The sequence below is a fragment of the Lonchura striata genome, chromosome Z, assembly GCF_050655825.1.
Source record: "Lonchura striata isolate lonStrDom1 chromosome Z, ASM5065582v1, whole genome shotgun sequence".
In the NCBI taxonomy this organism is placed as follows: Eukaryota; Metazoa; Chordata; class Aves; order Passeriformes; family Estrildidae; genus Lonchura; species Lonchura striata.
In genome coordinates this window covers 46,104,496-46,132,386 of record NC_140740.1, presented here as the reverse complement: position 1 = coordinate 46,132,386, position 27,891 = coordinate 46,104,496, and the positions used below count along the sequence as shown (strand labels likewise).

The following is a 27,891-nucleotide window of genomic DNA, read 5'->3' as shown; positions in this document are numbered from 1 at the left end:
TTAGTAAGTTTTGTGCATGTTAGTGTGGCTGATGTAGTTGCCATTCCCTGTGATGTTTGAAAAGTCATAGCAGGTAGGTGAAGACCCAGGTGACTGGAAAAGGGAAGCCATTGTATCCTTCTTGAGAAGTGGCAGAAAGAAGGACTCCAGGGGCTACTGACCTGTCAGCCTCCCCTCTGCCTGGGAAGATCATGGGATCTAGTTTCCTTCTAGAAACTCTGCTAAGGCACATGGAGGCTGGGGAGGTGAATTGAGGCAACCAGCATGGCTTCACCAAGGGTAAGTCCTACCTGGCAAACCAGAGGCTTTCTATGATGCAGTGACAGCAGGAGTGGACAAGGAAAGGGTTACAGATGTCATTTATCTGGACTTTTGTACGGCTTTTGACAGGGTCCCCCCTTCTGTCTAAACTGGAGGGAGAGGGAGTTGATGGATATGGACTGTTGGGTGCTGAGGCATTGGTTGGCTACATCCAGAGAGTTGGTTGGATAATCAAATCCAGAGAGTCAATGAGAGTCAATGTCTCAGAGTCCCAGTGGACATCAGTGACAAGTGGAGTCCTTCATGGATCTGTACGGGGACTGGTGTTCTTTAATGTCTTCATTAATGGCATAGAGGGATCCAGTGCACTCGGCATGATTGATGACAGCACCAAGCTGAGTGGTGCTTTGACACACCTGAAAGATGGGATGCCATCCAGAGACAAGCTTGAGGAGTGGGTCCATGCAAGCATCAGGAAGCTCAAGGCCAAGTGCTGGTGCTGCACCAGGGTCAGGGCAGCCCCCAGTACCAGCCCAGGCTGGGCATGAGCAGACCCAGAGCAGCCCTGCCCAGAAGGGCTTGGGGGTGCTGTGGGTGAGAGGCTGCACATGGCCCGGCCATGGCACTCACAGCCCAGAGAGCCAAACGTGTCCTGGGCTGCATCCAGAGCCCCGTGGGCAGCAGGGGAGGGAGGGGATTCTGCCCCTCTGCTCTGCTCTGCTGAGACCCACCTGGAGCACTGCATCCAGCCCTGGGCTCCCAGCACGGGAGGGACAGGGACCCAATGGAGTCAGCCCAGAGAGCAGACTACCAAGATGGTTGTAGGGCTGGAACACCTTCTTCTACAAGGAAAGGCTGAGAGAGTTTTGGTTGTTCAGCCTGGAGGAGAGGAGACTCTGAGAAGACTTTATCAAATCGTTCCAGTACCCAAAGGGAACTTAAAGGATGGGGAGAGGTGAATTGAACAGGGCTTTGAGTGACTGGAGAAGAGGTAATGATTTTCAATTAAAAGAGTCACACTAGAAACAAAGAAGATTCTTAAGCTTTACCCTCAGGGTACTGACACCCCAGCATGGGTTGCCCACACAACCACACAACAGCATGGGTTGCTGAGTGCTCAATCTGTGGAAACATTCAAGGAGAGGTTGGTCAGAGTTCTGAGCTACCTGGTCTAGCTGATGTCCCTCCTCACTGCTGGGACTTGGGCAAGACAACCTTTAAGAGTTCCTTTTAATCCAAACCATTCTATGCTTCTTTATTTCCATTTTCAGCAGAAAGCAGATAAACAATGCCAGTTTGATAGTTTAAAGTGTCCATGTTTCTTTGAGGCTTGGCATATGTTACTGAATCTGTACTGCTACAGAAAAAGGAGCCTGATGCCAAGTGTTTTACAAAGAGAAAAGAAAAATTTATTATCTGAATAAAAGTCAAGGCTGAGAATTTGGAAAAATCAATCACTGCTACTCAGGTATGACCAGAAATAGTATTGATGTAAAGCACAATAAGCATTGTCTTCTTTTTTTGTTTTGTTAGCAAAAAACATGTTTGAAGAGGAATGAGTAATAATTTTCCAAATTGGCTGCAGGTGAGATCTTTTTGTGACCAGCCTTAGTTAGTCTGGAGTCATGCTGTTGAAAAAGTGGATGTTCCCACCTGCTAGTTTTGGCTAGCACTGATGTGCATGTGGTTAGGGAGTCACCTGGATCAGCTTGCTGCTTTGTGTACAGACAGGTTTTCTTGTAAGGTTAGTTTCACCAAGGCACATACAGTTGACCTTGCAGCTACTTGAGCACTAGTTATTGTCACAAGGGTGATGAGACTGTTTAGGTGGATGGTGAAGAGGAGGCATGTAGATTCTCAAAAGATAAGCTTAAGCCAGTTGTGGAACTTGAACGTCATTGATTCTCTCTTAGTGACTATTTTTAGCACGGCAGTGTACTTACCTTGGGTTTCTTTCAAAAGCTACTGTGAATGACAAGAATGTGCCCATGATTTCTGAGAGCACCATGTGAAGAGCTGGTGCATAGAGCATGTTGTGAACTCTTGCATGAAGAATGAGCAGTCTCTTTCATGCATGTTATTTGTGTCTTTTAGATTGCCATCCATCCTGCTTGTGTAGTAAAAACAGGATGGCATCCTTTATTTTTGTTTTGATTGATTTTTACAATCAAATAAAAGTTAGGGTAGGACTGCCTGTTCATCTGTTGTTTTTTGTGCAGGGGCAGCAGCTGAAGACATGAGTCTGTGCTGCCTTGAAATAGCATTTCACAGACCTCTTTTTTAATCTCACTGTTTAAAATGAATGCTTTCAGTTGAAGATACATGGGAAGGAAATTTATCTCTATTGGATTGTTAGCTTTCTGGGTGTTTCTTCCCCAAAAATTATTGTGTCCTGAAAGGCAGGCCAAAATATGAAAAAACGTGGTAAATCATTCTGCTCTCAGTATTGCATATAAGATAGGTTTTGCAGTTCATACTCTCATTCATCTTTGGATACTCTGTTCCCTGCTGCAGTCTTTACTTTTGGCAAGCTGATTAATGAACTTCCCTCATCAGTGAAGCGAGGTAGTTTCTTTATTGACTTGATCATAAGCAGGTTGGACAGCCAAGAGGACAGCCATGTAGTAATTGCAGGGAAGCCATTTGCCAAAATTACTTCTCACGACTTCTGCAGGCCAAAAGAAAAGTAAGTGTACAGCTGTCAATCTCTGCAACTGTGCAAAGATCATGAAGTTTCATGGCTATGTCAGCTGTAGTACCTAACCATGCTTGTCTGCCTTGATCCTTGAGTGGTAGGACTGTTGCAAGATGTACATCTAAACTACTTTAAAAAAAAGAGGGGAAATGGATTTCTCTCTTCCATGTCATCCAACCTGTTTCCTTGTTAGAAAATAGCTGTCTGGCAGAGAGCATGGTAGCTGAGTCTGCTGTGTTTCTCACAGATGAAGTGTGGTCCTTGCACTTCTGCCAGATGGCTGAAGCAATCCAGATTTGGTAAATCCTGGATGTTAAGTTGTTTGGCATACTAAAGACTGACATGCATATGTTTTATTAGAAGGAAGAACTGAATTTTGTGCAAAGCTTAAAATCAGGAGACAAATACACACAATTCAGTGTTTGGAGGCTGGTGGAGTTTTTTTATGTCCAGCAAAAACGTTGTTGGATGGGTTTTCCTTTTTATATAATGAGTAGCTGGGAAAAAAATTCTTATTTCTGTTTGAGATAACAGAGAAAATTACTGTATGGTTCAGTTACCAGGACTTCGTCAAAACTTTTAATGTTTACACTGCTTTGAAGTTGTTTGCAGATGTACTTATTTCAACAGTTGAAAATACTTTGTATTTTACTTACTCTGCTGTCTTTAAAACTCCTGAAATAATATTGAAATTTTCTGCAGTCTTAGCTGAGTTCTTTTCTTGTTTCTTAACATTCTTCCTTTTTGGCTGTGGCTTATCTTGGCTTCTGTGTGCTGGATTTATAGGGATGATTCCTGGGCAGCCAGAGGTGCAGCTTGCAATTATGAGCTTTTGCTTCCTGTTATGCCCCAGGTGATGCAAGAATCTCTGTGTGTACTCAAGGAAGGTGATGGTTGTTTTTAAACTACTCAGTGGCTAAGTTCCTTACCAAGCAAGTGGAGAAGTTACTGCTCTGACCTTTACAACCAAAACAATGTAGCCAGGCCCTTATATGTGCAAAGTTTAAGTTATTTTTTTTTTGTCGGATTAGTTTAGAGTTTCGGTAAAAGTATTTTGTATTAGAGTAAGTTTTTATTAACCAACACAGGTGTATGAGGAGGGTGTGAGACTAGAGAAAGCAGAGGGTTTTAATTTCAGTCCTCCTACCAGATGACTTGCACTTCCAAGTGTGAATCTGTTACAACTGAAGCACAAGTCTTCTGAGTGCATGAACATCCTTAGGTGTGGTTGTGTTTTCCTAATTAGTACTACTGGTGTTAAATTAGGACCTGCAGCTGACACCTGCAAGTTTTAATGCTAACTACTAAACTGTTAATTTTGTTTAGGATTTTGGGTTTTTTCAGTAGTTAAAGGAGGACAGGGGAGGGAATTGCGCATTCTGCTGGAAAGAAATACTGGGGGGTGAGGGGGATATGTGCTCACATGGGCAGGACAAGGGATGATGAGAGGAGAGGAAATGACTAATCCTGATTCAGTGCAGGTGCAGGTGTTAATTTTCAGATGGTTAGAGTAGAGAGACTGCTGTGTGCATTGTGTTTTTACCAGCTGTCTGGGGCAGCAAAGACTTTGTAAGGCTTGGGAAGAGTGAGGAGTGCCTCCCTCTTACTCAGTTACACCTCAGCAGTTGCCATACACCACAGGTGTATGCAAAATAAAAAAATAAATATAAAAATGCAGTCTCTGGGAATAATCTGTGCAAGACTGCTGCCTACAATCAGTTGCAGGGTGAAGATGATGCATAATTCTAGACATAACACACAAATAACAATGAGTGTATTTCATCTTTTCTGTGGACTGTGTGTAACATACCATACTTTATCAGTTTTGATAGGACGTTAATATTCTGCTAGTTCAGTACATCATTATGCTGCTAAATTACTTTAATGTATTTTCCCTATGCTTTTATTAAAGAACAGAAATCTGTAAGAGTTCACCAAAAGCAGCTTGTATGTATAACTTCTCTCTAAGAACCTCTAAATTTTCTTCTGGTCTTCTACAAATGTCTGAGAAAGGATTTCAGAACAATTTCCTTGAGGTGTGTATTTTAAAATTGTATTGATGGTTTTTGTTGTTACAGTTATCGTCTTTGGTTCACTTCCAGAGGTTTTGAGACAACATTCTTTTTTATAGAAGGAACAGACTGAAGATAATGTAGAATTTAATTATAATCCTGGGCTATGAATTCTAGATCACTTTCCTAGTGCTAAGTCAGCCTCAGATCCTCCATTTCCTTGCTTCACTCGTGTCCCCTCACAGAGCTGTGTTAGACCTATTTGACAGTGCAGCTACCCTCTGAGCACCATCTGTGAAGTGACCCAGCCCATGAGCCTCCCAAATGAAAGTGCACTTTGGCAGGCAATGTAAACCTTTGCTCCGGTTTAAACTGTAACCCCATGGTTGTATATGTCTGAACTGACATAACACTGGGCATAATGTCTGCTTGAAGAGTTGTAAGGCTTTATAATAAAGTTTTCTGACAAAGTGTCAGTGACATATTGCTCTAATTTCTTGTCTTTTTGTGGGATGAGGTATATTGCTAAATATCTTTCTTTCAGATGTTCACACTGTATTTAGTTACTATTTTCTGTGTATCAACAGAAAATAAATTCCAGTTGCATGAACTGTCAGTCTGCCAAAGCCAAAACTTTATGGTGTGTTACCTGGGAGGCAAGAGAATCACGTTAAGCTCCATAGGGCTTAATGGCTCTTTTGAGGTGGGTTTTCTTTCTCACTGTGGTAGGTAGAAATTGAAAAACAATATTATTTTGTTAAACAGAGAAGAGAGTTTTATATTCAAGGGCTTTTTATTCAAGTGGATACCTCCCATGACAGATTTCTCTCCTCATCCTTCCATTACAGTGAAAATGAAATTGAATTATTGATATAATCCCACTGTAATAGTTACTTAATCTGTTTTAAGAAGGAATTGATGCATTTTTCAGCAATCCTTGAAGCATTTGTGGATTTCAACTCAAAAAAGAAAGTTCAAAATAGGGAGGATATTTGAACATCTTGTTTTTCTTTTCTGTTTGATGATGATTTACATGTCTGGTTTTCTTTCCCCTAGTTATTTGTAGTAGATGTCCAGACTGGTCAAATTACCAAGATTCCTATCCTGAAGGATCGTGAACCTGGCATGGTGAACCAGCAGGGATGTGGCATTCATGCCATTGAGATCAACCCCTCAAGGACCCTCCTGGCCACAGGTGGAGACAACCCCAACAGTCTTGCAATTTATCGTCTGCCTACACTTGATCCTGTCTGTGTGGGAGATGTAAGTGGGAGTATCTGGGGAAAGTTTATTCTCTCACTTAAAAAGTTACTACTTTGAAGTGTGTTTGATCAGAGCAAGGTTAATACTTAGGAACCTTGTAAGGAAGTAGAGTTATGAAAACATTTCTGATTGAGCTGTCATTTCTGTTATGGTATCTTAAATAAAATTGAGTACTCAAACATGTGAGTGGATTTTCAGGGCTTTGGATCAGATTTCTTCCTCATCTTCCTTCAGGTCTACTTTGGCTTACTTTTCAACACCAAAAATGTAACAAAATCCTAAGTATTAAAGTCTAATTGTGGTGATGAGATCTGAAACTATAGTGAAAAAGCTCTTTTGAGAAATTAAAACTATGTTGCAAGTTGTTAAAATTTTCTCCTTATCCTAGTGCAGCTTCTGGATGTATTATTCCAGAGGTGGAACTTTGATTTGAAGACTAATTCTAAACCCGTGGTTTGTGGCAGTGTGATACAAACTGGTACTGGTTTTATTTCTGAAACATCCTGAGGCCTTTTTAAAATGGCCAGTCTTTAAAAAAACAGCCTGGAGAATATAGTGGTGTCCTGTGAGCACCTCTCTCATTTCTCCTTTTTATTCAGAATTCCATATAGACCTTAATTGCAACAGCAGAGGTCAGGTCAGAGTTTCTGCAGCAGCAGATAACCAGCTGCAGCAAGACTTGACTGAAGATTGCATGACTTGCTCTTCATTTGTGTGACTTCTAGCTTTATTAACAAAGCTAGAATCTTATGGTCCTTCCCTCCCCCCACCATAGGTTTCTCACATGCTAAAGAAAAGTCTTGAAACATTAATCTGTAGTTCATGTATTGTAAACATAAGATTTGGTTTTTATAGTAGGACATGTGTTGGAAGAAAAAAACCCTTACAGATAGATACTTTACAGAAAGATGCTGCTTTCAGAATGGCAGCTATGAGAATTCTGGAAAATCTTAGAATTGAGATTAATTTTTCCTTGGTCAGAGGCCTGTTTTTCCAACACCTGTTTTTTCTTTATTAATTGCACACTTCAAAACCAGAGGAGTTAAAATTACTGCTAGGTACTTGAACTGTTCCAGCTTGATAATGGAATCTTACCTGTATGCTTTTAATGTAGGTCTTGTTCTGAGCTTGTACTAAAAATCAAAGAATACTTGTCTGCTTTGAGACTGCTTTTGAGTATAATGGCACAGAAAAATCTGTCTTTTTTCTTTTAGGATGGACACAAGGACTGGATATTTTCAATTGCATGGATCAGTGATACTATGGCTGTTTCTGGTAAAGTCATATTTTTTCTCTTGAGTTTTTTTGGGGTTTTTTTGTTTGTTTGTTTGTTTTTTGTTTGCTTGTTTTTTTAAGCTTTCCTTCTCTCTGAATGTTAGTGATGTATAACATTTGGTAAGTGTTATGAAAGCACGTCTATCAGGGCATTTGAAACCACTTGGAACTACCTAGGTTATTTAAACACTTCCTGGACTTAGTACAGTCTTCATTTTATTTTGTTGTTGGGCCTTAGTCTAGATCTGATTTTCCTAGTACTAGAACATTACTGTGTTTCTAGTTAGGGGATGTGGGGATGTTTGAACACAATTTATTACAGGAAAAGATTCCACATAAGAAGAGTAATTTCAAGAGGGGTGTTGGTTATTGGTTAATAACTTCAGAACACTTGAGATCAATATCAGTTTCCTGGAGTCATGTGAAAGAGTAATTAATGAGAATTCAGATTGTTTTGTCAAGCTATCAGTACAGTTGTGTGCATATATGTATACATGCACTTACACTATGGTAGTCAATACAGAAGGCTGTAATAGAGAAGCTCAGTTAATGACTTTTTGGTGACTATCTGGTTAATCAGTGTAACTTCATAAAGGATTACTTAGGTAAAGGCAAAAATAGTAATGTCTTGTTGCATTAATTTAGCAGTTTACTGCCTTTCAGTGCTGAGAGGGTGTACTGTTCTGTACTCAGAGTTGTCAAACTGCAGGTGAGAGAAAATCATAACAGTCTTATGTAAAAGTCACGTATTGGAATTGTTGGTTTAGTTTAGTAGAATTTTTCCTCCAAACCCAAAAGGCTAATCCTGGAACTTTATTTTTGAATTTAATATAAAACTTGATCCTTGCAGGTCTCTACCCCAAATATGTACAGAAACACCCTCACATTCAAGCTAGTAAGTTTGAAGAGAACAGCACAAAAGAGTACAGATGTCCAGGGGAAAGATAAGGGCCTGATAGACTACACAGCATGTGAGATAGAACAGTGTTGGCTTGGTATCTTCTAAAGGTCAGGGGTGGATGTGGGAGCAGAAGGGTTCTCTTCTGCCATAATTTCTACTTTGGTGCTTATAGCAGACAGGATGCAGGTTCTAGTTTCCAGACCTCGGACACCAGGGAAAACATGTTAAAAGCAATTAGCAAGACTGGTTGCTAAACTGAATTCTTTAGAACTCACTGAGGCCCCTAATTAAGAATGAAAAAAGACAACTAACTTCAGATATAGTTCTAATTTTAGAGATTTCAATTACATCTGTATCTGAAAGTGTCAAGCAGAAATACTTGAACTCCAGACATTGAGGATATAGCATGTATTTTTATGGCAGAAAGTTCAGATGAGATGAATAATTCCCAGGATGTCATGAGCTTAGGGTAGCAAATGATACTCTGCTTGGCTTCAGGGCTAACCAGTTGAGCAACATACACAGACTTTTTCTCCTGCCAGGGCTATTAAAAGGGATGGCTTCCTCTGAAAGTATGTCAGGATGTTTAGAAATTTTACTGCTGAGTATTCAGCCTCTGCAACAAACAAGATTAGGTGCAATTAAAACCAATGGCATGTAATGGAGTGGCAGGATGTTGTACTGCTGGATGCAAGTGCCATTAGGATTCTCCCTTTTGTATTTTTCTCTAGTAGGTGATAGTGGCAGATGCCTGAATCCATCTGTGAGGGGGCAAAGCCACCTCTGCTGTACTGGACCACTCCTATTGCAACAAGATGTTTTGCTTTATTGTCTTTGCAGCTTTTCCCCGATGTGATAGCAAAGCTGATACATTTAATGGCTTTATATAGATATATAGCTTTTCTGGCATCTTCAGTATGAATTTCTTTTGACAGAATTTTTCACTTTATGTAGAGAAGAAATTGAAGTATCTGTCAGAGCTGACTTAGATGGAAGTGAGCTGCCTGAATACCAGAAGGGATGTGTGTAAGGTCTTGGATTAAGTCTGTATTGATCAATGAAACAGAGTCATTCAGCTTTCTTCCTCCAGTGTTCTTAACACTAGTGATTCTTACTTTAGATTAATGTCTTCAAATTCAGTAGAAAAATAAAATGAAATCTCATCTGTTTAACCTAAGTTACATTCTTTAAGAAAGAAGTGAGACAGGTTTTAGCGAAATAATTTTTCTGATAGATTTCATCCAAAGTGGTACAGCTGTGATGAGAAATAGATGTTTCTGTTCAGCTCATGAATTATTGTGTACTCAGCCATAAGCATACTGATGGAAATCAAGTAAACCCAAATGGCCATAAACCCAGCTGACGTTTTTGTGGAGATATTTTGCATCGGTTTAACAGACTGTTTTACCAAGGCTGAGAGTGTCAGGCTCAGGCTGAACCTGTAGTGTTCAGTTGCTTCCAAGTTCATTCTGTGCATGAGATGATGATAACTGTTGCACAGGGTTTTGGGTTTTGATGCATCCTAATTAGTTTGAAAACATATGAGATGGACTAGCTGTTTGGAAACCATATGGGTGGCTGACAGTGAGTTCATAATATTCTGAACTTTACAGCTCATTAAAATAATATTTTTTACATAATAATATACGAGCACTAACAGCGTGTTCCATTAGATTAAACTAAGAGTATTCTTTTTTTCAGACCCTATCGATTAATCCTTTTTTTTAGAAAAGATGAGTTCTGTATATGTGGAATGGACTACTCATGTATGGACTATTTGATCAGGTTCCCGGGATGGTTCGATGGGTCTCTGGGAAGTCACAGAGGATGTGTTATCCAAAAGTGATGCCAGGCATAATCTCTCTCAAGTTCCTGTCTATGCCCACATAACACACAGTGCTCTGAAGGATATTCCTAAGGAGAACACCAACCCTGACAATTGCAAAGTCCGAGCATTGGCTTTCAACAATAAGAACAAGGTCAGTAAGATAAGCAAGACAGTTGAGAAGTGCTAATACTGTCCCTGTGTATTAGAAAAACTAAAAAGTAAGCTAAATAGAATGTACCAGAGAAGCAAGTTAGTATGTTTTTCTCCGATTATTTTGCATCCTTGTCTTTTGAGGCAGTGGTTTTAATCTACTATGTCTGCTTCTGCCCCAAGTGAATGGAGAAGTCTAGAAGGAAAAAAAAAAACAACCCCAGACATTTTAGAAGGCACACAGTTTTCCTGTGGGTTTGATTTTTAGATTTGCATCCTAAGCAGGGGAGTAAAGAAATATTGACAAGAAGCTGATAAAGCAGCAACACATCTCTTGCAGCTTGAATCCCATTTTTGAGTGCTCCTTTCTTCTTGTTCTGTGAAGACCAGTTAACATTTAACAGTTCCTGTTTCAATGGCTGAATCCTTTCTGGGTTGCTCAGCAAATTAGGTGACTGACTCACAGGGCAGGCACTAGTGCTTGCTTTGGGCTTATTTTGTTGGTATTTGACAATTGGTAAATGTCACTCTCCCCCATCCTGATCTCTTGTTATTACTAGTGGGTGTAGCAATTCATCCTTCACCATTGCCCGCCTCCCGCCCTCCCTCCCCCCTCAAAGAACAGAAAAGGTCTGAAGCAAAGGTGGGTGTGCTGTTGGAAGCACAGTGATCCTGTAGGCTTTATTTTTCAAAGCAGCCATTAGTTGTTTCCATCTCCATGATGGAAACTGCATGTAACTTTTTCAGTAGAGAGTAGAGTAGTGTCTGAAACTTGCTTCAGGGTTAGAATCAGTGTGGGACCTGCTGAAGAGAATTGTCAATTCTAGATTGTACTTTCTCATAATTCATTATTTTTTTGCCTAGCAAGATTTATAGTTTAGAAAGTTATTGTTATTTACTCTTTTGTTAATTTGGATTCTACTTGACACCTGAAGTACTGTGTAGCATTCTATGAAGATCAGTATAAAATGAAAATTATCTTGATAGAGCCATTACAGGACTATGGATGAATTCAATCCAGACTGTGCATCTTGCCTGCCTCAAATAGAGTGTGAATTTGTAAGGATATCTATAATACAGAAACTAACACTCTTATTTTTATTTTCCTTCTATTAGGAGTTGGGAGCTGTGTCCCTGGATGGGTATTTTCATCTTTGGAAAGCAGAGTACACGCTATCAAAGGTGCTTTTCTGTTTGTTGGAGTTAAACTTCAAAAACTGGAAGCAGTTAAGGCTGTTCACTAGTCTTCATTCCCTTCAAATATTTAAAGAGCAGCAATGTTTGTAAAATACTTAAAAGTTCTGTGTAAAATGAAATGTTCTGAAATTTGGAAGAGGAGAGAAGCTCTGTGCTCCCCTTAGTCGAGAAGACAGGAAGCATTCTTAACTTTCTGCTAGTTTCGGCTTAGCTGAAGTGAACTGTTGTGTGGAGTGTGGTGGATACTTGATCAGTAGAATTCATAAAGGAACTTGCACATATTTAAGTGTAATGGCAAATCACACCCCGACTTTCCTATGGTAGTGAATGCAATAGGTTTTTTCAGCTGAGGCTGATGTTGCTGTGCACCTGCTAAAGAAATAGCAGCAGCCTAGAAGGATCTAAACCAATTTATTAAAATGTCCATTTTTATTGGCTTCGGCCTTTATAGTCTCAGTTTGTTTCAGATAAGGCACCCTATTGCTTTCAGTTTTTTCCCTTCTTATTTTTCACCTGCATTTTGTGTTTTATTTCCCTGCAATTTACTAGAACATAGCTTACAAAATTGTTTTGTTAACATCTTCATCTTTTCTTATAACAGGTTGAATTTTATTTTTTCTGTTTCCAGTTACTTTCCACAAAGTTGCCATACTGCAGGGAGAACGTGTGTTTGGCATATGGTCAGGAGTGGTCAGTGTATGCAGTAGGATCACAGGCACATGTCTCTTTTCTGGATCCAAGGCAGCCTTCTCACAATGTTAAATCCGTCTGTTCCAAAGAACGAGGCAGTGGTAAGAAACCTGTTAAAAGTGCTTCAAATGGTTTGCTTGCAGAAGTAGCTGTTAAAATTGTAGTAAGTCAAGCCTCTAAGGAACAGGAAGGGCTTTTCTAGTGATCGGCTAAATAATTAGCAGTGTATGTATAGATTTGGTTTTGTGACAGTATACCTGGAGCTACCAACAAACCAAATGTGACCAGCTCTGAAATCTAATGAAGGGCAACATCACTGCCATTAGAAGCAACTCAATTGTAAACCATCCAAATATTACTGAACTTTCAAAAGTGTGCATTTTACTGCTGTATATTTTTTACTGGGTCTTGTTCTATATTTTATCATCTCAAAGCAAATGTAGTCTTTTTGCCACTATTCATACTGCTCTTACATTCTTCTCTATGAATTAGAAAAAAGGCATGTTGTCTGCTCTGTGCTACCTTACTGGGAGTATGTGCTGCGAGAGAAAGCTTGTTTTGTGATTTTAAAGCCATGACTGGGACTCCTTATTTTCTATGTGATTCGAGTGCTATTTTCTTTTCTTATATGGAAGCAGTATGTCCAGTTGAACCTTATACCAGGGCCAGGCTTGACAGCTTGCAGAATGCATGATCCCATAAAGTGCTCTCCATATCCTTTACTATCAGGCATGAGAAGGCACAGTGAGTGCCTGTCATGGTTTGACAGTGGCACAATGCCAGTGCCTCCATGAAAATGCAATCTCTCAAATGAATGCTGTGAAATGCAATTGAGAGCAGAGCAAAGCAGGCCCAAGTTTAATAACAGGAAAAAAACTTTATTAAGCTACACTATAAAAGAAAGAAAGGAAGGAAAAAGAAACACACAACGATCAAAATGAAAACCTTGCAAAGCATTTCTCCTCCCACCACCCACCTCCAACAAACCACAGTGAGACACAATCTGGACCCCAATCAGGTTTCCACCCTCCAAACAATCAATACTCAGTCCATCGAGGGAACAGAGTCTCTCCTGTGCCACAGACCCCCCAAGAAGCACAGCTGCCACATCCTGTGTTTCCATGTCATACATGGCACCACCCAGAGAAAAAGTTTGCCATGGTGACCCTTCTCCTTTCCATGCACAGTGCTCTCACCACCAATGCATGGATGGACAGACTGTTTTTAGGATTTTTCCTTTCAAGGATGTCCTGCCAAGAGGGGAGAAAACAACAGTTCAGTTTTTAATTTTTTGGGACCACAGTCCCCCCCCCATTTTTCCCTGGGGCTGGGGGTCCAAGAACAGAGATCTTCTCTTCTCCTTCTTTGAGGACAGGGGGCACCACCACAAACCCCCTAATTTTTTTTCTCTGTTCACTCCACTTCTGTCTTTCCCCAGCTGAAGCAGGTCTCTTGGCTCACTGGCATCCTCCTAAAATACAGTCTCTCTTGGAGGAGGAAAAAAATGGTTCAGTTTTGTGGCCAACATGGAAGAGTCCAGCCAAAAGCCACTCCTTGTCCCCCTCCCATCTAGAATTTCTCCTTCTAACATCCCAGGGTCCAAGGTGTCCCTCTTCCTCTCTTTCAAACTGAGGAGGGGAAAAAAAAATTCACAAAGCTTTCATTTCTCAAGTAAGGGTTAAAAGTCCTGACTCCCTGGCTGGCTCTCTGCCCAGGCTCCAGCTCCCACTGTGGCTGGGCACCTTGCGGGGGGCCCCCCCCGCCTTTGCTCTTCTCCTTCCTCGAGGTGAACTGCTGACAAGCCGCCGCTGCCAAGAGACTCTGGGGGGGATGGAGACATCCCAGATTTCTCCACCCTTCCATCTGCAGGGGGTTCCAGTCCCTCCACCCTTGGGCCCACCTCAGTCAGGCCATGGGCCTTCCCCTCCCCACCCAGCCACAGCTGGGCAGAGGAGAGGCTGCACTGCGCACTGACCTGAACCAAAGAGAGCAAGTTCTCCTGGGAATTCTGCTTTTAACCCCTCTGTGTTCACCTTCAATTGGTCAATATCCAAATTGACCTCTTCCTTCCGGAAAAATTCTTTTCCGTGTCAAGCCACGACAGTGCCACATTAATCCCATGCCAGTAAGTTGCAGTCCTTACTTAGCTCGTCTCTGGGCTTCCATTTCTTCATCAGGCAGGTTATCAGAAGAGGATATATGTCAGCAAAGATAGGAAAGTTTTATTTATGCAGTTACTGAGCAGTGGTCTAGATCAGTGTCAGGGTCTGCTGCTTTCAGATCTGGGAGGAATATGTATAATGTCAGGAGAAGTCAGCTGAACTTCTTACCAGCAAGACTGCTTGTCCTCACTTGCTGTTAGTGAGGATTCTGTGCAGGTCTTGACCCAGACACTGCAGTACGATGCCCAGTGGTGGCTGAAACCTGCCTCAAGTATTTTATTTTCCATATTGTGTAGGGAGTGTGTGTAGGGAGTATTTTGAGGGGTTTCTCCAGTTCATGTCTGGAGAAAGCCTTTGTTCAAGGCTGTTTTCTCTTCTGCAGAGTAGGTGCATCTTTTTATTTGGCGTGGTGGTGGAGATACATACATAACAGTAATTCCCAAGATACTGAGTGTTTCCACTCCATATTGATCTCCCTGGGACTTGGGGTGGTGTAGCACTTCTAGAAAATGGTCTTTCTTGATCGGTGGACTAAAATATGATTTCAAGTGCTTTGCAGTGGTACCTGAATGTGCTTTAAGTTTCCAAGTGTACCTGCTGAATGTGGTAAGTCCACATTAACTTCAGTTCACTCAAGTTGTGCACAAAGGCAGGTCACAGAAAGGTGGTGGCTCAGTAAGGCTGGAGCTGGGGCTGGCTTTCCTCTGCTGTAAGCCTCTTTACACCTGAAGGTGGTGAATGCTTTTTAGTACACCTTCTAAGTGTTGCTTTTCTTAGCAGCTGTAAAGGGAAATGCACACCTTAGACAGTAGTTCTTGATCCACAGAAGCAATTGCTCTCTGCATGACTGGCCTGTAGAGCCGTGTGCCCCTTTCTTCAAGTCCTGAAGGCAGCAGAGAGAGCTTGTATGGCATAGACTCTGCAAATTCCTGTGTAGGAGATCTTAATTTCCTTCTGGGATCTGTAGACCATTCCTGCAGCATGAGGCTCAATATACTTAACTAAATAATCTAGGTCCACAGGTGGTAGAGGGCTGGGAGTATATAACTTACTGTGATAGGTTCTAGGCATAGGCTGTACTTTTATCTTGACAGGAATGATTAATCTAAGGTACTTCAGTCCCTTACGAGACAATTTGAAATACAGTTTTGGAAGCCTGTTCTAAATATCCTTAGTAGTGGGCACATAATGGATTTCTACAATTAATTTCTTTAGTTAGAGAAAGATCCACAGGTGTTCTGCATTTTATTGCTTTTTATTAATACATTTAATTTAAAAGTATATACCATCTGCCTTAATATTCCATCACCTGTTTGTGTGAAGTAAGTGTTCTCCTGGGTGGCTTGTCAACAGCACTTCTTGAAGCAAAAATAAGAGGAGGTCCACTTTTGTGCCTTTCTCCTCTTTCCCAAGTGACTTCCCTTGCTGACTGCAGAGGGCTGAAGGCTTTCTGTGTGTCTTTGCAGAGCCAGATCCAGTGCTTGTTTGAGAATATTTGAGTGGAGACAGATCAGGTTCATTAATAGTTCTGAAGCTATCTTAGCAGCAAAGTGACTGGTGATCATTATGATTACACTTGCTTACACCTAGCCTTTTGGTCAGCACAGTGCACTTGGTGGCAGCTGGGACTTTCTTTTCTCAGATAGTCATTTACTGCAGGTTGGCAGGTAGTTAAAGTGTGAGCTCGTGGAGGAAAACAGCATGATGTTCTTCCCTCTGTCTGCTGCCATGTACTTGCTCTTGGTGTGTTAACTTAAAGGCTTAAAGGCTTGTGCAGACAGAACAAAAGTGCTCTGGACCCTAATTGGCTTATCTAGCAGACCTGAGGGCTGCTGAGGATAAAGTTTCTTACTATGTACCAATGGTGTAGCTGATGGTCTCAAGGATTAGAGCAGTCATGTATGCATCAAAGCTGCTGTTTCAATAGCATCAGTGGGACTTGTCTGCACTGCTCTGTAGCAGTGGGAAAACTTGTTTTTTTTTTGGAGAGTACTGGTAGGTAATTTTAGACATGAAGCAACAGCACTGCAAAGCCAAAGCATCCCTGTTCCTTATTGCACTGTCCATCCCTTCTCTGTTTGACAGGTATCCGCTCAGTGAGCTTCTACGAGCACATCATCACTGTGGGGACAGGACAAGGGTCCTTGTTGTTTTATGATATCAGAGCCCAAAGGTTCCTGGAAGAGAAGGCCCCCCATGTCTGCTATGGACAGAAGCAGAAATTAGGAGGAAGTGAAATTTTGAAGCTGACAACTGGGAAAGGCTGGCTGGTAAGTAGTTTGTAGCTGTGATGGAGGTGGGAGGAAGTAGGCCCATTATATAGGAGTGGGGTAGAGCCAGTTCTTTTTGGACCTGTTGTGTGAAATGTGTCTCAGTCAAACAGTATTCATATAACCAATAACTAATAATGAAGAGCAAGAAGTCCTGCAGAATTGCTTTCTACAAAAGCTTTATGAAAGGATAACTTTCATAAATAACTGAAGGTTATTTGCTTGAGTGTAAGGCATAGTGATTACAGTTCTTATGCACTGATTCATAAATGAACTAGATTTTATATCTTTACATTTTCAAATGTAATCTAAGTTGTAGTTTTCAGAACCTCAAACAGAGAATAAATTGTCTTTCTTTAAAGCCATGGTAATCTAATGTGATACTTGAAGCAAGAGAGTTTTAATTTAATTTTGTGCAGTTTTAGAAACTGTGGCTGCCTGACATAATGCCATGTCAGGCACTTGCCTTTGGTTTTCTGTATGTTATCCTAAAGCAGTTAATGGCTTTGTTTAACTTAGCTGTATTACCTTTTGTTTTATCATTGCAACATCTCCTCACCTCCCCAGTGCTTGACCTAAATGTTTTCAGAAAAAGGTTCAGGACAACTCAGGTATCTTTTAGTTGACATTTATGAAGCTTCAGGATTGTTATGAGAAAATACGTCTTTTTAGGGTCTGGAAGCTACCTAATGCTTTTGTGAAACGGGGTTTTGGGTTTGTTTGGCAACAATAACGATCTAAACTTTTCTTTAACAGAACCATGATGAAACCTGGAGGAATTATTTTTCTGACATAAATTACTTCCCAAATGCTGTTTACACCCACTGCTACGACTCGTCTGGAACGAAACTGTTTGTGGCAGGAGGCCCTCTTCCATCAGGACTTCATGGGAATTATGCTGGTCTCTGGAGCTAATGATAACTCTTCATTCTGATGCTGATCTTTACACAGATATCCACTTTACTTTTTCTTTTTTTAACAACAAAATTGTGTGATGCCATTGATTCCTGATTTAAACACAAGTTATTTTTTGGCAGAATTTTCTGTTGGTCTCCAACAGTTTTGTACATCTTTTTGAACTAGTTTTTTGCTTTAACCTCCTTGATCCTTTATATGGAGGGGTTTAGAAGTTCTTTTTTATTGTACTTACTCCAAACGACTCTTCCCCCGATTTAGGCTGGCTTGGCCATGTGTCCCCTCCTCTACTTTGCTGTGAGGTAGGATTTCTTTCTTATAGATTGGTTGCTCCTGAGCTTTCTGTGAAAGTCTTGGGGCTGCATGTGTGCAGGTACTTTGTGTCAGTTACATTACCTGGAGTGGGGACTACGTGTAATTAAAAACTATTAAAAATATTTATAAGAGATAAGCTACTACTTTATCTGCAGAGCCTGGCCCTGGCCTGGGTTGATTTTTAAAGTACAAGTATTTTTTAAAAGTACAAGTCTAATGACACTGTTTTTACATAGAGGGATATGGTATTTTAAGCTGTACTCACTGGAGCCCAGGGATGGATTCCTTAGAGGTATTGCCCATCAAATCCAAAGTGCAGGAGTTTCTAAAAGTGCATTTGTGTTCGAATGGTAGTTCTCAGCAGTGCTAGGAGCAAAAATTGATCTGTTTCTTCACTGTCTGTCCCAGGTATCAGCTTGCACAACTGGAGTTTGTACAGACTGTTCTGCAGCATGGCTGTTGCAGGGTGACATTACATTGAAGGCTGCAGAGATGCTGAGAGGAAATGGGGGCTAGTTATTCAAAATGAACTAAATCTATCTGTTCTTCAGATGAAATACGATTTCTGAGTATGCTGTTAGGGTAGCTTATAAGCTCTTCATAAACTGCCTAAAACCTTGGACCTTTTTTATCCCAAGTTGTGGATATTTTTCCCCTTTTTGCTGTTCTGGTTGGCCATCTGCTTAAAGAAGCCAATGGAATAAATAAACTTTTTTCACTAAGATTAAAGAGTGCTTCTCAGACTTTACTAATGCAAGTAAGCAGCTTTCTGCAAAGGAGGGTATCTTGGTGTTCCCTCACTTTGTGCTAGCATATGCTGTAGGAGAGGCTCAGGCTTTTCCAGAATCCCCTGCTGCCTTCTGCTTTCAGCCTTCCTCCATCTTCACCTGGGACTGGGAGGGGAGATGGGTCCAGTGCCCTTCAGATCCTGCTGTGTAGGGTGTGCCTCCCATGGTGATGGTCTTACCCAATACTCAGCTAAAATGCAAGATTCCAAGGTATTCCTCCTTTTGGCAGGCACCAAACTCTCAGCTTGTTAGTGATGCCTCTGTCCTCTGCTGGAATTAATGCCTTTCCCCTTACATTGGTGGAGCAAAGTGTGTCTGTACCTCGCAGCTTTGGTGCCAAATGGGCAGTTGATTGAAACTGAGAGGAAAGACAAGGCTGGGACATGCTCTATTCTCCCATCTCTGTGGGAGATCAACTACCACTGCACTTCCTGCCCACAGCCCAGAGCTAATCTGCATTTGTCTTTACAGTCTCTCTTACCTTCATACTCAATATCTGCATCAGTAACACCAAGCAGTCCGCCTCAGGCTTAAGTTCCAGCTGGTATGGAGACCTGGATGGAAATCCTGCAAAGAGTGCAGGTCCCTCTCATTGGGGTGGAAGTCCTGGCAAGAGAGCTGTCTCCCAGGGGTGCACCTATCCAAGAAGTATAATTAGCACTGTGCATTAACACAGGTGCTTCACAAGCAGACTTTACAGTGTTGCATAATACTTACCATTGTGGCCTGGTTGCATAAATTGCATCAGTTCATCACACATCATGTGTGTATGTCTAGACAGGCTTTTCTCTGAAAATGTAAAATTATATACCATGGGGTAGCTGCTTTGGTTATTTTAGGGGCTTGCAAAAGTGGAAGTATATGAAGAAAAATAAGTCTTGGAGAAGAATGGCAGGATTTGTAGCCTTACAGCTACTGTGTAAGATCATTCTGTCACAAGGAACATGTTCTGCTTTGGTTTATTTGGGTTTTTTTTAATTAGGTTTGAAGTTTTTTGCTTTGTTTTTTTGAAGAAGCTAGACACTTGAGTCTAGTGAATGTCCTCCATTCTGCTGAAGCAACAGGTAATAGCTGGGCATTTAGTGTCAGCAGTGCCAAAGGGAGACTCCTGGTCTGGAAATTCAAGCCCTGATGTTGATATATTAATTGAAGCATAGTTTAGGCCATGATAGGAGGAAAAAGCGTATGTGTGTGGCCTTCAAACACAAAGGCCGATTTTTCTGAAGTCTCTACATAACTGAAGAGGACCACTGGAAGTTGTCCCTCCCTATTGACTGTGATATCCACAAGTACCTTAATGTGTGCTCCTAAAGCCTGGTAATATGAGTGCTCTTTTCCTCCTTTTTTTCTTCATAAAAGGCTTTGCACAATTCTCAGATTAATCTTGACAATGATGTAAAATGTCTCAAGTCTCACATGCTTTTGTGCATTCTGCTTTCAGGGTGCTTTCTTGCAAACATAACTTCTCACAGTAAGGGAGCCATCTTTGTTGCTGTATGAGAATCCCCATTAAGAAACTGGTAACCAAACCAGATAGTGCTGCAAGCACACAAACAATTTGGACCAGAGATAACTTAATTTTTAGCTAGTTTCAGTGGTTTTAAATGCTTACAGTGATATAGATGTTAAGTTTCAGAATATTTCTCTGGTTGGTCATATATAACTTTTGTTCCAATCACTGTTATAAACTGAGGCATAGAAAGGTGATGATGATAGACCAGCTGTCCAAAGATAAGTAATAGAAGAAAAACAGAATTGTTTTTTACTTTGATTTTGTTGCCCTTTTGGGTTAGATATATACTGATCATGGTTAGAAATTAGTGGGTTTCCCATCCAAGCACAGGAGTGCCTGCAGAGCAGGTAGCCTCGAGGCTCTGCAGAGAGAGAGGTTGGGTACCTCACTGTTCAAAAGCCAGATACACCCCTGCAATAGAGTGAGCTCAGTCTGGTGACTGCACTACAGTAGCTTCCTGAACAGCTTCCTGTGTGCTGCTGAGACCCAATGACATGCATATAATTGGACTATCTTTTCCACTGTTTTTTCAATATTTCCCTCCCTTGATCTTTCCTGCTTGAATGGTTTGTTTGAGGTTGCCTCCTCCAACCCACATCATACCAGTCTTTGCTGTAGCAATATTGTCCTTGCAGAGATGATCTCTGCTGAGCAGGAACAGGCTTGCTGGCATTTTGTCAACCTGTGCTCAAAACCTTCAATTTGCTTTATTTTAACTGGGTAGAAGTTGAGGCTGGCTCAGACTGTTGAACAGGGCAGTAGCCCTGGTACATGTTTAACTTATATGATTGCACAGTAGCAGTCTCTTCTGCATGGGCAACATACTCTGGTTTATCTTGATTGAAGGAGAAAACTTTTAGCATAACATGCCTTCAGACTGGTTGCTATTGACTTCTCAGTTGTGTGGAATCTTCTATGGTACCAATGAGTTCAGGAGACTACCATGTTAATTTAGGTATTTTTGGGTATTATATTTTCAGTATTTATGGTAGGTAATCAAACTAGTGACTCAGTTATGGGTTTGGTAATACCTAGCTTGTAAATACTGAGTAGCAACTCTTCAGTAACAGATGGATATTATGTCATGGGACATGCCTGGGGAATCAGAAGTTACTTCGCATTGTTGGCTTGAGCACAGTAACAAGGGTTATGCTCACCCTCTTCACTAAACACGCTATTGCTGTAATTCCTCCAGGTTTCTCCCTTGTACAGTCAAGTCGTGTAGGGAGAATTGCTATAGCTCTCCTCTGGTGCTTTCTGGGATTGCAGTAAAGAAGTTAGTCCATTTGTTTGATACCCTCATGACTGCTGCTGGTGTTAGTTCGAGGTGAGTAAATTACCAAAGAATAGTTGAGAGTAGGTTTATGTTCCTAGTCTCAGTTCATTCTCCCCACACATCCATTTTTAAGATCATTGCAAGAGTGCCAGTGATCTTGCTGGCCTTAGTCTGTTCACAAAAGTTACACTCATATTGTGGGTAACTCTTGTGACTGTCTTCATGAGAGAGACTCCTGAATTGCATTAAGGGGTTTATATTTGCTGCCTCCATTTTAGGTCTTTGGCCGCTTTTTGTATCTAAAGGATTAAGATACTTGGGGATCATTCTCTTCAAGAATTTTATCCTATTCCTTCACCTGAGCACTTGTTTTGTCTATAGCTTGCAGCTAAAAAACTAACAGATTAAATTTATGTCCCAGCTATGTTGAGTGGTGCTTTGGTGTCTTAATTTGTGTCACTCAGCTGAGAGGCATTACAGCCCTTTTGAACTGCTGTGCCTCACCTGGTGCAGGCATGAAACAAAGCAACCTTGCCTAGACCCTTCACGAGGTTACTTGTTTGCAAGAAACCAAGGACAGGTGGGCTGTCAGTTACTGCATGTGGGAAAGCAGCAGCATCTTTCAGCAGCCAGGTGGAAGGTCTGTTTTTGTGGTCTGTTACCCTTATTTTCAATAAATGCACTTTTCCAATGTGTCTGATACCTTCTTACTTAGCTACTTTTGCAATTGCTGCTATGACTGAATTACTGGACTGGGGTATAGCTTGTTCCAAAGGAACTCTGTTGCAGATCTGTGTATCATGCAGGTAGAGTTGATCCTCTGGCTAGCCTGTGCTGAGCCAGAAACTCCTGAGCTACCAGACACAATTTTTTTAGCTGAAAGCCAAGTGAAAATTGCTGTGTGCCTGCTGGCCACCCCACAGTCTGAGCCCATGGTATGACCCCAACTTAAAATGCATTTCTGAGTGTTATGGTGCCCTCAGTAACTTACTTGAAATTCTGAAGCAGACACTCCAGGACAAGGGCGAGTGGAAGAGACAACAGCTACATCTTGGGTGAGGTGCTGTCATTTGCCCCTGTACATGAGCATTTTGTGTGGTGAGGATGGGCAAAGAACACCAGAAAAACAATAAAAGGCAAACAGTGTTTGATATGGCTCTCGGGACTCCTGAAGAATTTAAAAACTAGAGGGGATACATAAATGCTTAATCAGAAACATCTCTGAGAAATCAAGCATATATCCTGACATCCCAGTGTTATTTTAGCAACTCTTGTTTTTATTTTAATAATTCTGTTTTATTATAATAACTTTGTTATTTTTCCAAGATGAAATTAGGAAGTCAGTTTTTGCTTGTGATGTTGGGTTTTTTAATGAAAACCATGTGGTACTTTGCTAATTAAAAGAATGCTCTTGCAGAAAGGAATCTTCCCATTTTCTAACAGCCTTTCCCACTAATACCCTGTTGGGAGCAGTATGGTCTAAGAAAGTGCACACAGATTTAAAATGGAGGTGGCAGAGTTGGAAAAATGTGGGCAGTCTGACTGTTTCTATACCCAAAAAACCACCAACACCTGATTGTATACAAATTGTGTTTGCTGTACTGAAATTGAGAGGCTGTATAAAACCCCTTACAACATACTGCAATGTCTTTAGTCCAAGATTCTTTTGAATTTATTCTTTTGCCTTTAGAACAAAAAATGTAGGAGTCAATACAGTGTTCTCTTAGGAACCGCTTTTCTAGATTCCCTTGCGAAAAGGGAAAATTCAGGTGCTGAATCTTACTATCTCATTAAACTTGTACTTTTTATTTGCCCATTTACCTGGTCTCTTTTCATTTTCAAGGCCTCTCACAGTCTCAGGGTATAAATCACTATGACTCGTCCAAATAGTACCGAAACGGACCAACCAGAGGTTAATGTGCCTTCCTCTTCTGGTACCTTGATCTTTATAAAGTTATCTCAAACTTGTCACTGTCTTAGGGCTGGGTACATGTGTTGTCTTTTTCTAAGATGTATGTGTTGAAATTGCAACAGGTTTGTACTGTTACTTGTGACTTGTTCAATTTGTGTTATGTGGTGTAGACAAATCAATGCGCTGGGTGGTCTTGGTATCAGTCTTGCCAGTGATACCTGTCAGTCCTTGCTTGTATGTTCATGTGTAGATAAATGCTGGATATTCCCCACTGCCTGTGGTGCATAAAATGCACAAAATACACAAGGTGTTTTAAAATGTGCAATGATCATAACTTGTTGCCTGAAGATAGGATGTCCTACAGTGAACTGTTTTTAATGTTTTTTTTCCCAAATATTTTTAATAAGATCCAAAGCCTTGAGGGAAAAAAAATAATCAGGACTTGCTGATACTTGATGGCTTTTGTTCTGAATCCAGGGTCTGATGTTTGTTAACAGCTCCTCCAAATCCACCCATCTAACAGAGGCTTTCTCAGCTTGTTTCTGTCATGAGCTGTATCAGAAACAGCACTGAATCCTGAACTATCACAGAAACTGTCAAGCAAAGCTGTAACAGCTCCCTTCAAATATTCCAGTGCACATTTTTTGACTGTAAGATAAACCTGTTCCAAGTGATTGATGCAGCTTGCAATGGAACAGTGTGGAATGGCAGATAGTATGTGAAACCAGCCTGTCTGCACATGGGGCTTAGTGTTCTGTTACCTTGCAAATTGTTTCTCCTCTCTGAAAAGGTGTTTTTTGTCGTTGTTTTCTTCAACACAAAGACATTACATTCAGTTTAGTTTTCTAAAGATGTATTTGTTTGCAAGCCTCAAACTGACATCTGGCATTTGGCCTGAGTTTCTAACTCTTACGCATTTAGAAAATACAGTAGAATTGATACATTATGTCTCATAATAGCATGGAAAAGGAACATATATATCTTCACTTGCTGTGGCCTTCCACGGACATGCCTATGCATAATTAACTGAATGATAGTACTGCATTCTGTTGATCCATGAGGTTACCTTTGTATTTAGAAGCAGCACATTAGTCATCAGTGTATTGACATTAATACATGGTCATAGAGCTCTAAAGTCTGTGTTTTCTGTGCTAACAGTATCTGTTCTCTCTGTACCACAGTACAGACTTTTTGCAGTTCTTTCTGCAGTTCTTTTTGCTTCATGCCGATTGCAGAGTTCCTTTAAATTCAGTGAGGTGCTGTTTTTAAGACAGTCACTTTTCTGAGTGGAACAAATGGATTAGTTTTCAACATTTAGCATCATCCTCTTCTCCCATTTCTTCCTAGTTCACCTGTAATGATGAGTTCAAAGCTGTCTGCCTACTCTGAAAATTATTGAGTCATAATAAAAAGCAAACCTGTAGCCCAGTGTGGCAAGATCACTGTGTGCTTTTACCATAAACTTCTGTGGCTAGATGCCTGTCTTGCAAGTGGAGACTTCAACCCTGCACAGTCTGCAGAAGCTGAAAGCCTCTTGTACTCATACTGTTCAGTGGGTATCAGCAGATAAGGAAGTAGAGGTGCCCTCTACCTTCACTCAGGGTGTTTGTCAAACTGATCTGTAGTGGTTTAGCCAGAGAACTGGCATCTTCAACTGCTACTCAAAGTCTTGACTAAAGGTTTCATTCAGGGTAATACCAGGAAGGTGAGTTGCTGACTTGATCCCATGGCTTCCTCCAGAGATTTATGTTTTTGGGGGTGGAATTATAAAAGAGTAGGGATATGAGCAAAACAATAACCTGTGCTCAAAAGAGAAAAGTTATTCTAATTTACTTTGTCCAGGAAGAATGACAAAGAGGTGAGCTGGCAATGGAATGTTTGAAGGGTAGGCTTTTGAGGGTTTATGCCATCATGCCTTACATCACTGCAAATTAAGTTGCACCCAGAACTTTCAAACCTGGTGGTAATCCCTGTTCAGATGAGATGTGAAGATGGAATGCGAAAAACCAGTTTACTCAGTGGCCACTCAGTCTTCCCCTCAACATTCAAGGTTACCAGTGCACTTGTCTCTGTTTTCATGAATGACTATGACTAATGTGCTTCACAGCTGCCACCAGCCCCCTCCGCATGCTTTGTGCAGGGATGATGGAGTGAAAGGGCCTTGTCTGCATTGTCCTCCACTTGGCTGGCTGTTGACAATGTAGGGATGTAACAGGCCAGTTGTGATTTACGGCTTCAGCTGGTTGCTCTGGGCTTCTCTCACATTGCGGGTGTGATAACCGGGCTGTTAGTAAAAGAACTGGTTAAGTAACTTCTGGTGGGCTTTGTCCCTCTTGTTCAATTGCTATCTCCAGTCTCAGTCTCTTGTCCTAGCCTCACTCATATCTTGTCACACTGCTTGCTTGGGACTTGAGCAAGTTCCCTGTTCTCTCATGGTGTACTAGTTCAGGTACAAAATTCTGCAAAGTCTGGGGGCACCTGTTAGAGCCCTACTACACTTTGAAACTTCTACTGGCATAGGCAGTGGTTTGCTGAACTAGGACCTTGCTCTCAGTGTCCTCTACTCTTTTTACTCAGCTCTAGGTATCTTCTTGTACTGCCATATCTCTTACAGTCCAAAAAGGTTTGCTCCAAAGTCACTCCTGTTCCATGTAGTTGATTCCTGTACTGCTGGTTGTTGCAATTCAGTGGCTTTTCTTCTTCTCTTTTTTATTCTGGGGTTTACTGCAAATGTAAAAAACCATACTAACTTTCTCAACTCCTGAACATAGTACCGGGGCCTGTCCTGAGGCATCAGGATTACTTGTCTCAAGGTGCACAGAAACAAGGGTCTCTTAGACAAACAAGGAAGAAACCAGCTGCATATACTCAAGTAGAAAAGTATCTCTGAATAGAATAGCTAAGAGAGCAGCTTATGAATTTTAAGTGTGAAAACAATAATTGAGGGTTTTTTTGTTTGTTTTTTAAAAATTGCTTTAACAGGAAGTTAGGTGGTATTTTAAGCCACAGAAAGTTGCGTGGTAAACCAAGATTTTCTGTCCATCAGTGCAAAATGTGCCTCTCAACTATAATGCAAAGTCAGTCTCTGTTGCTCTCATGTTTGCAATGGAAGAAGATTATCTGACAACTGATTAAATGTGTTTCTTGTTCTTATATAGAATCACTCACACAACAGTCCTTTCTGGTCTTTCCCAAGCATATTCAACACTATCCCTATTTAAAAACAAAACAGGGACTGCACTGAAAAGTGGAACCTAATGAATTTCCTTGGTTTGAGAGAGACCCTGGAGATAAGAGTCCAAGTTCCATGTGTTTTAAATATAACTTTAAACCAATGCAGCTATTCCCTCAGACCAGTGCTGCTTCCTACCTTTCCTTCCATTTACATGGGAATTTCAAAGTAAACCAAGCAATACATGAGCCAGTTGATGTCCTTGCAGGTGGAACATTTTTTTTTTTTTTTAATTTGAAGGTTGAGATTACTCTTGTGGAAGAACTCATTGTGGGTGCAAAAGTGTGGTGCTCAAACTACGGCTCTTCTGCCGGCTTATTAAATGCAATTAAATATTCTGGACTCTTTTGAAGAAGACTGTGTAAAAGCTGTGATGGCGTAGACTGGAATTGGTAATTTTAAATTTTAGGACATGTAAGTGTTGCTTGACTACATGGACAATGTAACAGTGTTTTTTATAGATTGGTTTCCATGTGTCAGTCACAATATTTTGCTGTTTGGAGGAAAACTTCTAGTAGATACATTTACAGATCAAATTATGAGCCTGTTTTCCCTCTTGCATTAACTGGGTTAACTGTCACATGCCAGAAAGGTGTTGCTCTTCGAAGAAGCATGTTAGTGTATGTGGCAATGCCCCATGCACTTTTTAAATACCTAGACCTGTACATTCTCATTTGAGTATCGTTAACCATGCTGTAGTCTGACAAATGAATCTTTTACTACTGCCCTGTTACATAGATAATTGTAATTAACTGCAGTTTGTTTTTTTCCACTACTTGAAGTTGTGTGATCTGAAAATTGGTGGACAAAAAGTATTTGTGCATCTTACTATGGGTATCTCTAAATAAAATGTATTTGTATAGTGTGTTGGTTTGGCTGATATTTTCCCTTATTTGCTAATATTCCACTGCAAGTAAATCCAGGGCAGTTTAAAAGCAAGTGGGCTTGGATTTCTTACCACAGCAGTCCAGCCTCTGCATGGACTTGACTGATTCAGTGAAAACGAAGCGATTTGTTCTTTTTTTCCTTTACCAGTGAATGGGTTGATAACCCAAGAGAAGAATCTCAGCTTATTTTTAGTTTTTCATGGGCTAAACATCAGTCCTAGTTCTCTGTACAGCTGTAGCAATACTCGTTACTTCCATAGGAGATTTTCCTATTGGAAAAGTTGGGACTGTTACACTTCAAAGCATCTCCTTCCTGTTCTCATCATCTGATACCTCATTTGCTCTGAGG

At 40.9% G+C, this 27,891-nt stretch overlaps 1 protein-coding gene across 3 annotated transcripts in view; it reads left to right on the top strand.

The window, feature by feature from the left end:
• Positions 1–27,520, top strand: part of DCAF12 (DDB1 and CUL4 associated factor 12) — a 32,765-nt gene extending 5,245 nt beyond the window's left edge. Inside the window, exons 1-8 of one of the 3 annotated variants that reach the window (XM_085566191.1) lie at positions 876–5,671; positions 6,025–6,231; positions 7,446–7,506; positions 10,193–10,386; positions 11,502–11,567; positions 12,211–12,373; positions 16,520–16,704; positions 17,461–27,520. In XM_085566191.1, the coding sequence (XP_085422317.1) occupies positions 5,513–5,671; positions 6,025–6,231; positions 7,446–7,506; positions 10,193–10,386; positions 11,502–11,567; positions 12,211–12,373; positions 16,520–16,704; positions 17,461–17,619 (1,194 nt within the window). In that variant the 5' untranslated portion in view covers positions 876–5,512 and the 3' untranslated portion in view covers positions 17,620–27,520. Of the gene's footprint in view, positions 1–875; positions 5,672–6,024; positions 6,232–7,445; positions 7,507–10,192; positions 10,387–11,501; positions 11,568–12,183; positions 12,374–16,519; positions 16,705–17,460 lie in introns of those variants that run through there. The other 2 variants (XM_021554564.3, XM_085566190.1) reach the window with 2 other exon arrangements.
• Positions 27,521–27,891: the final 371 nt, after the last annotated feature.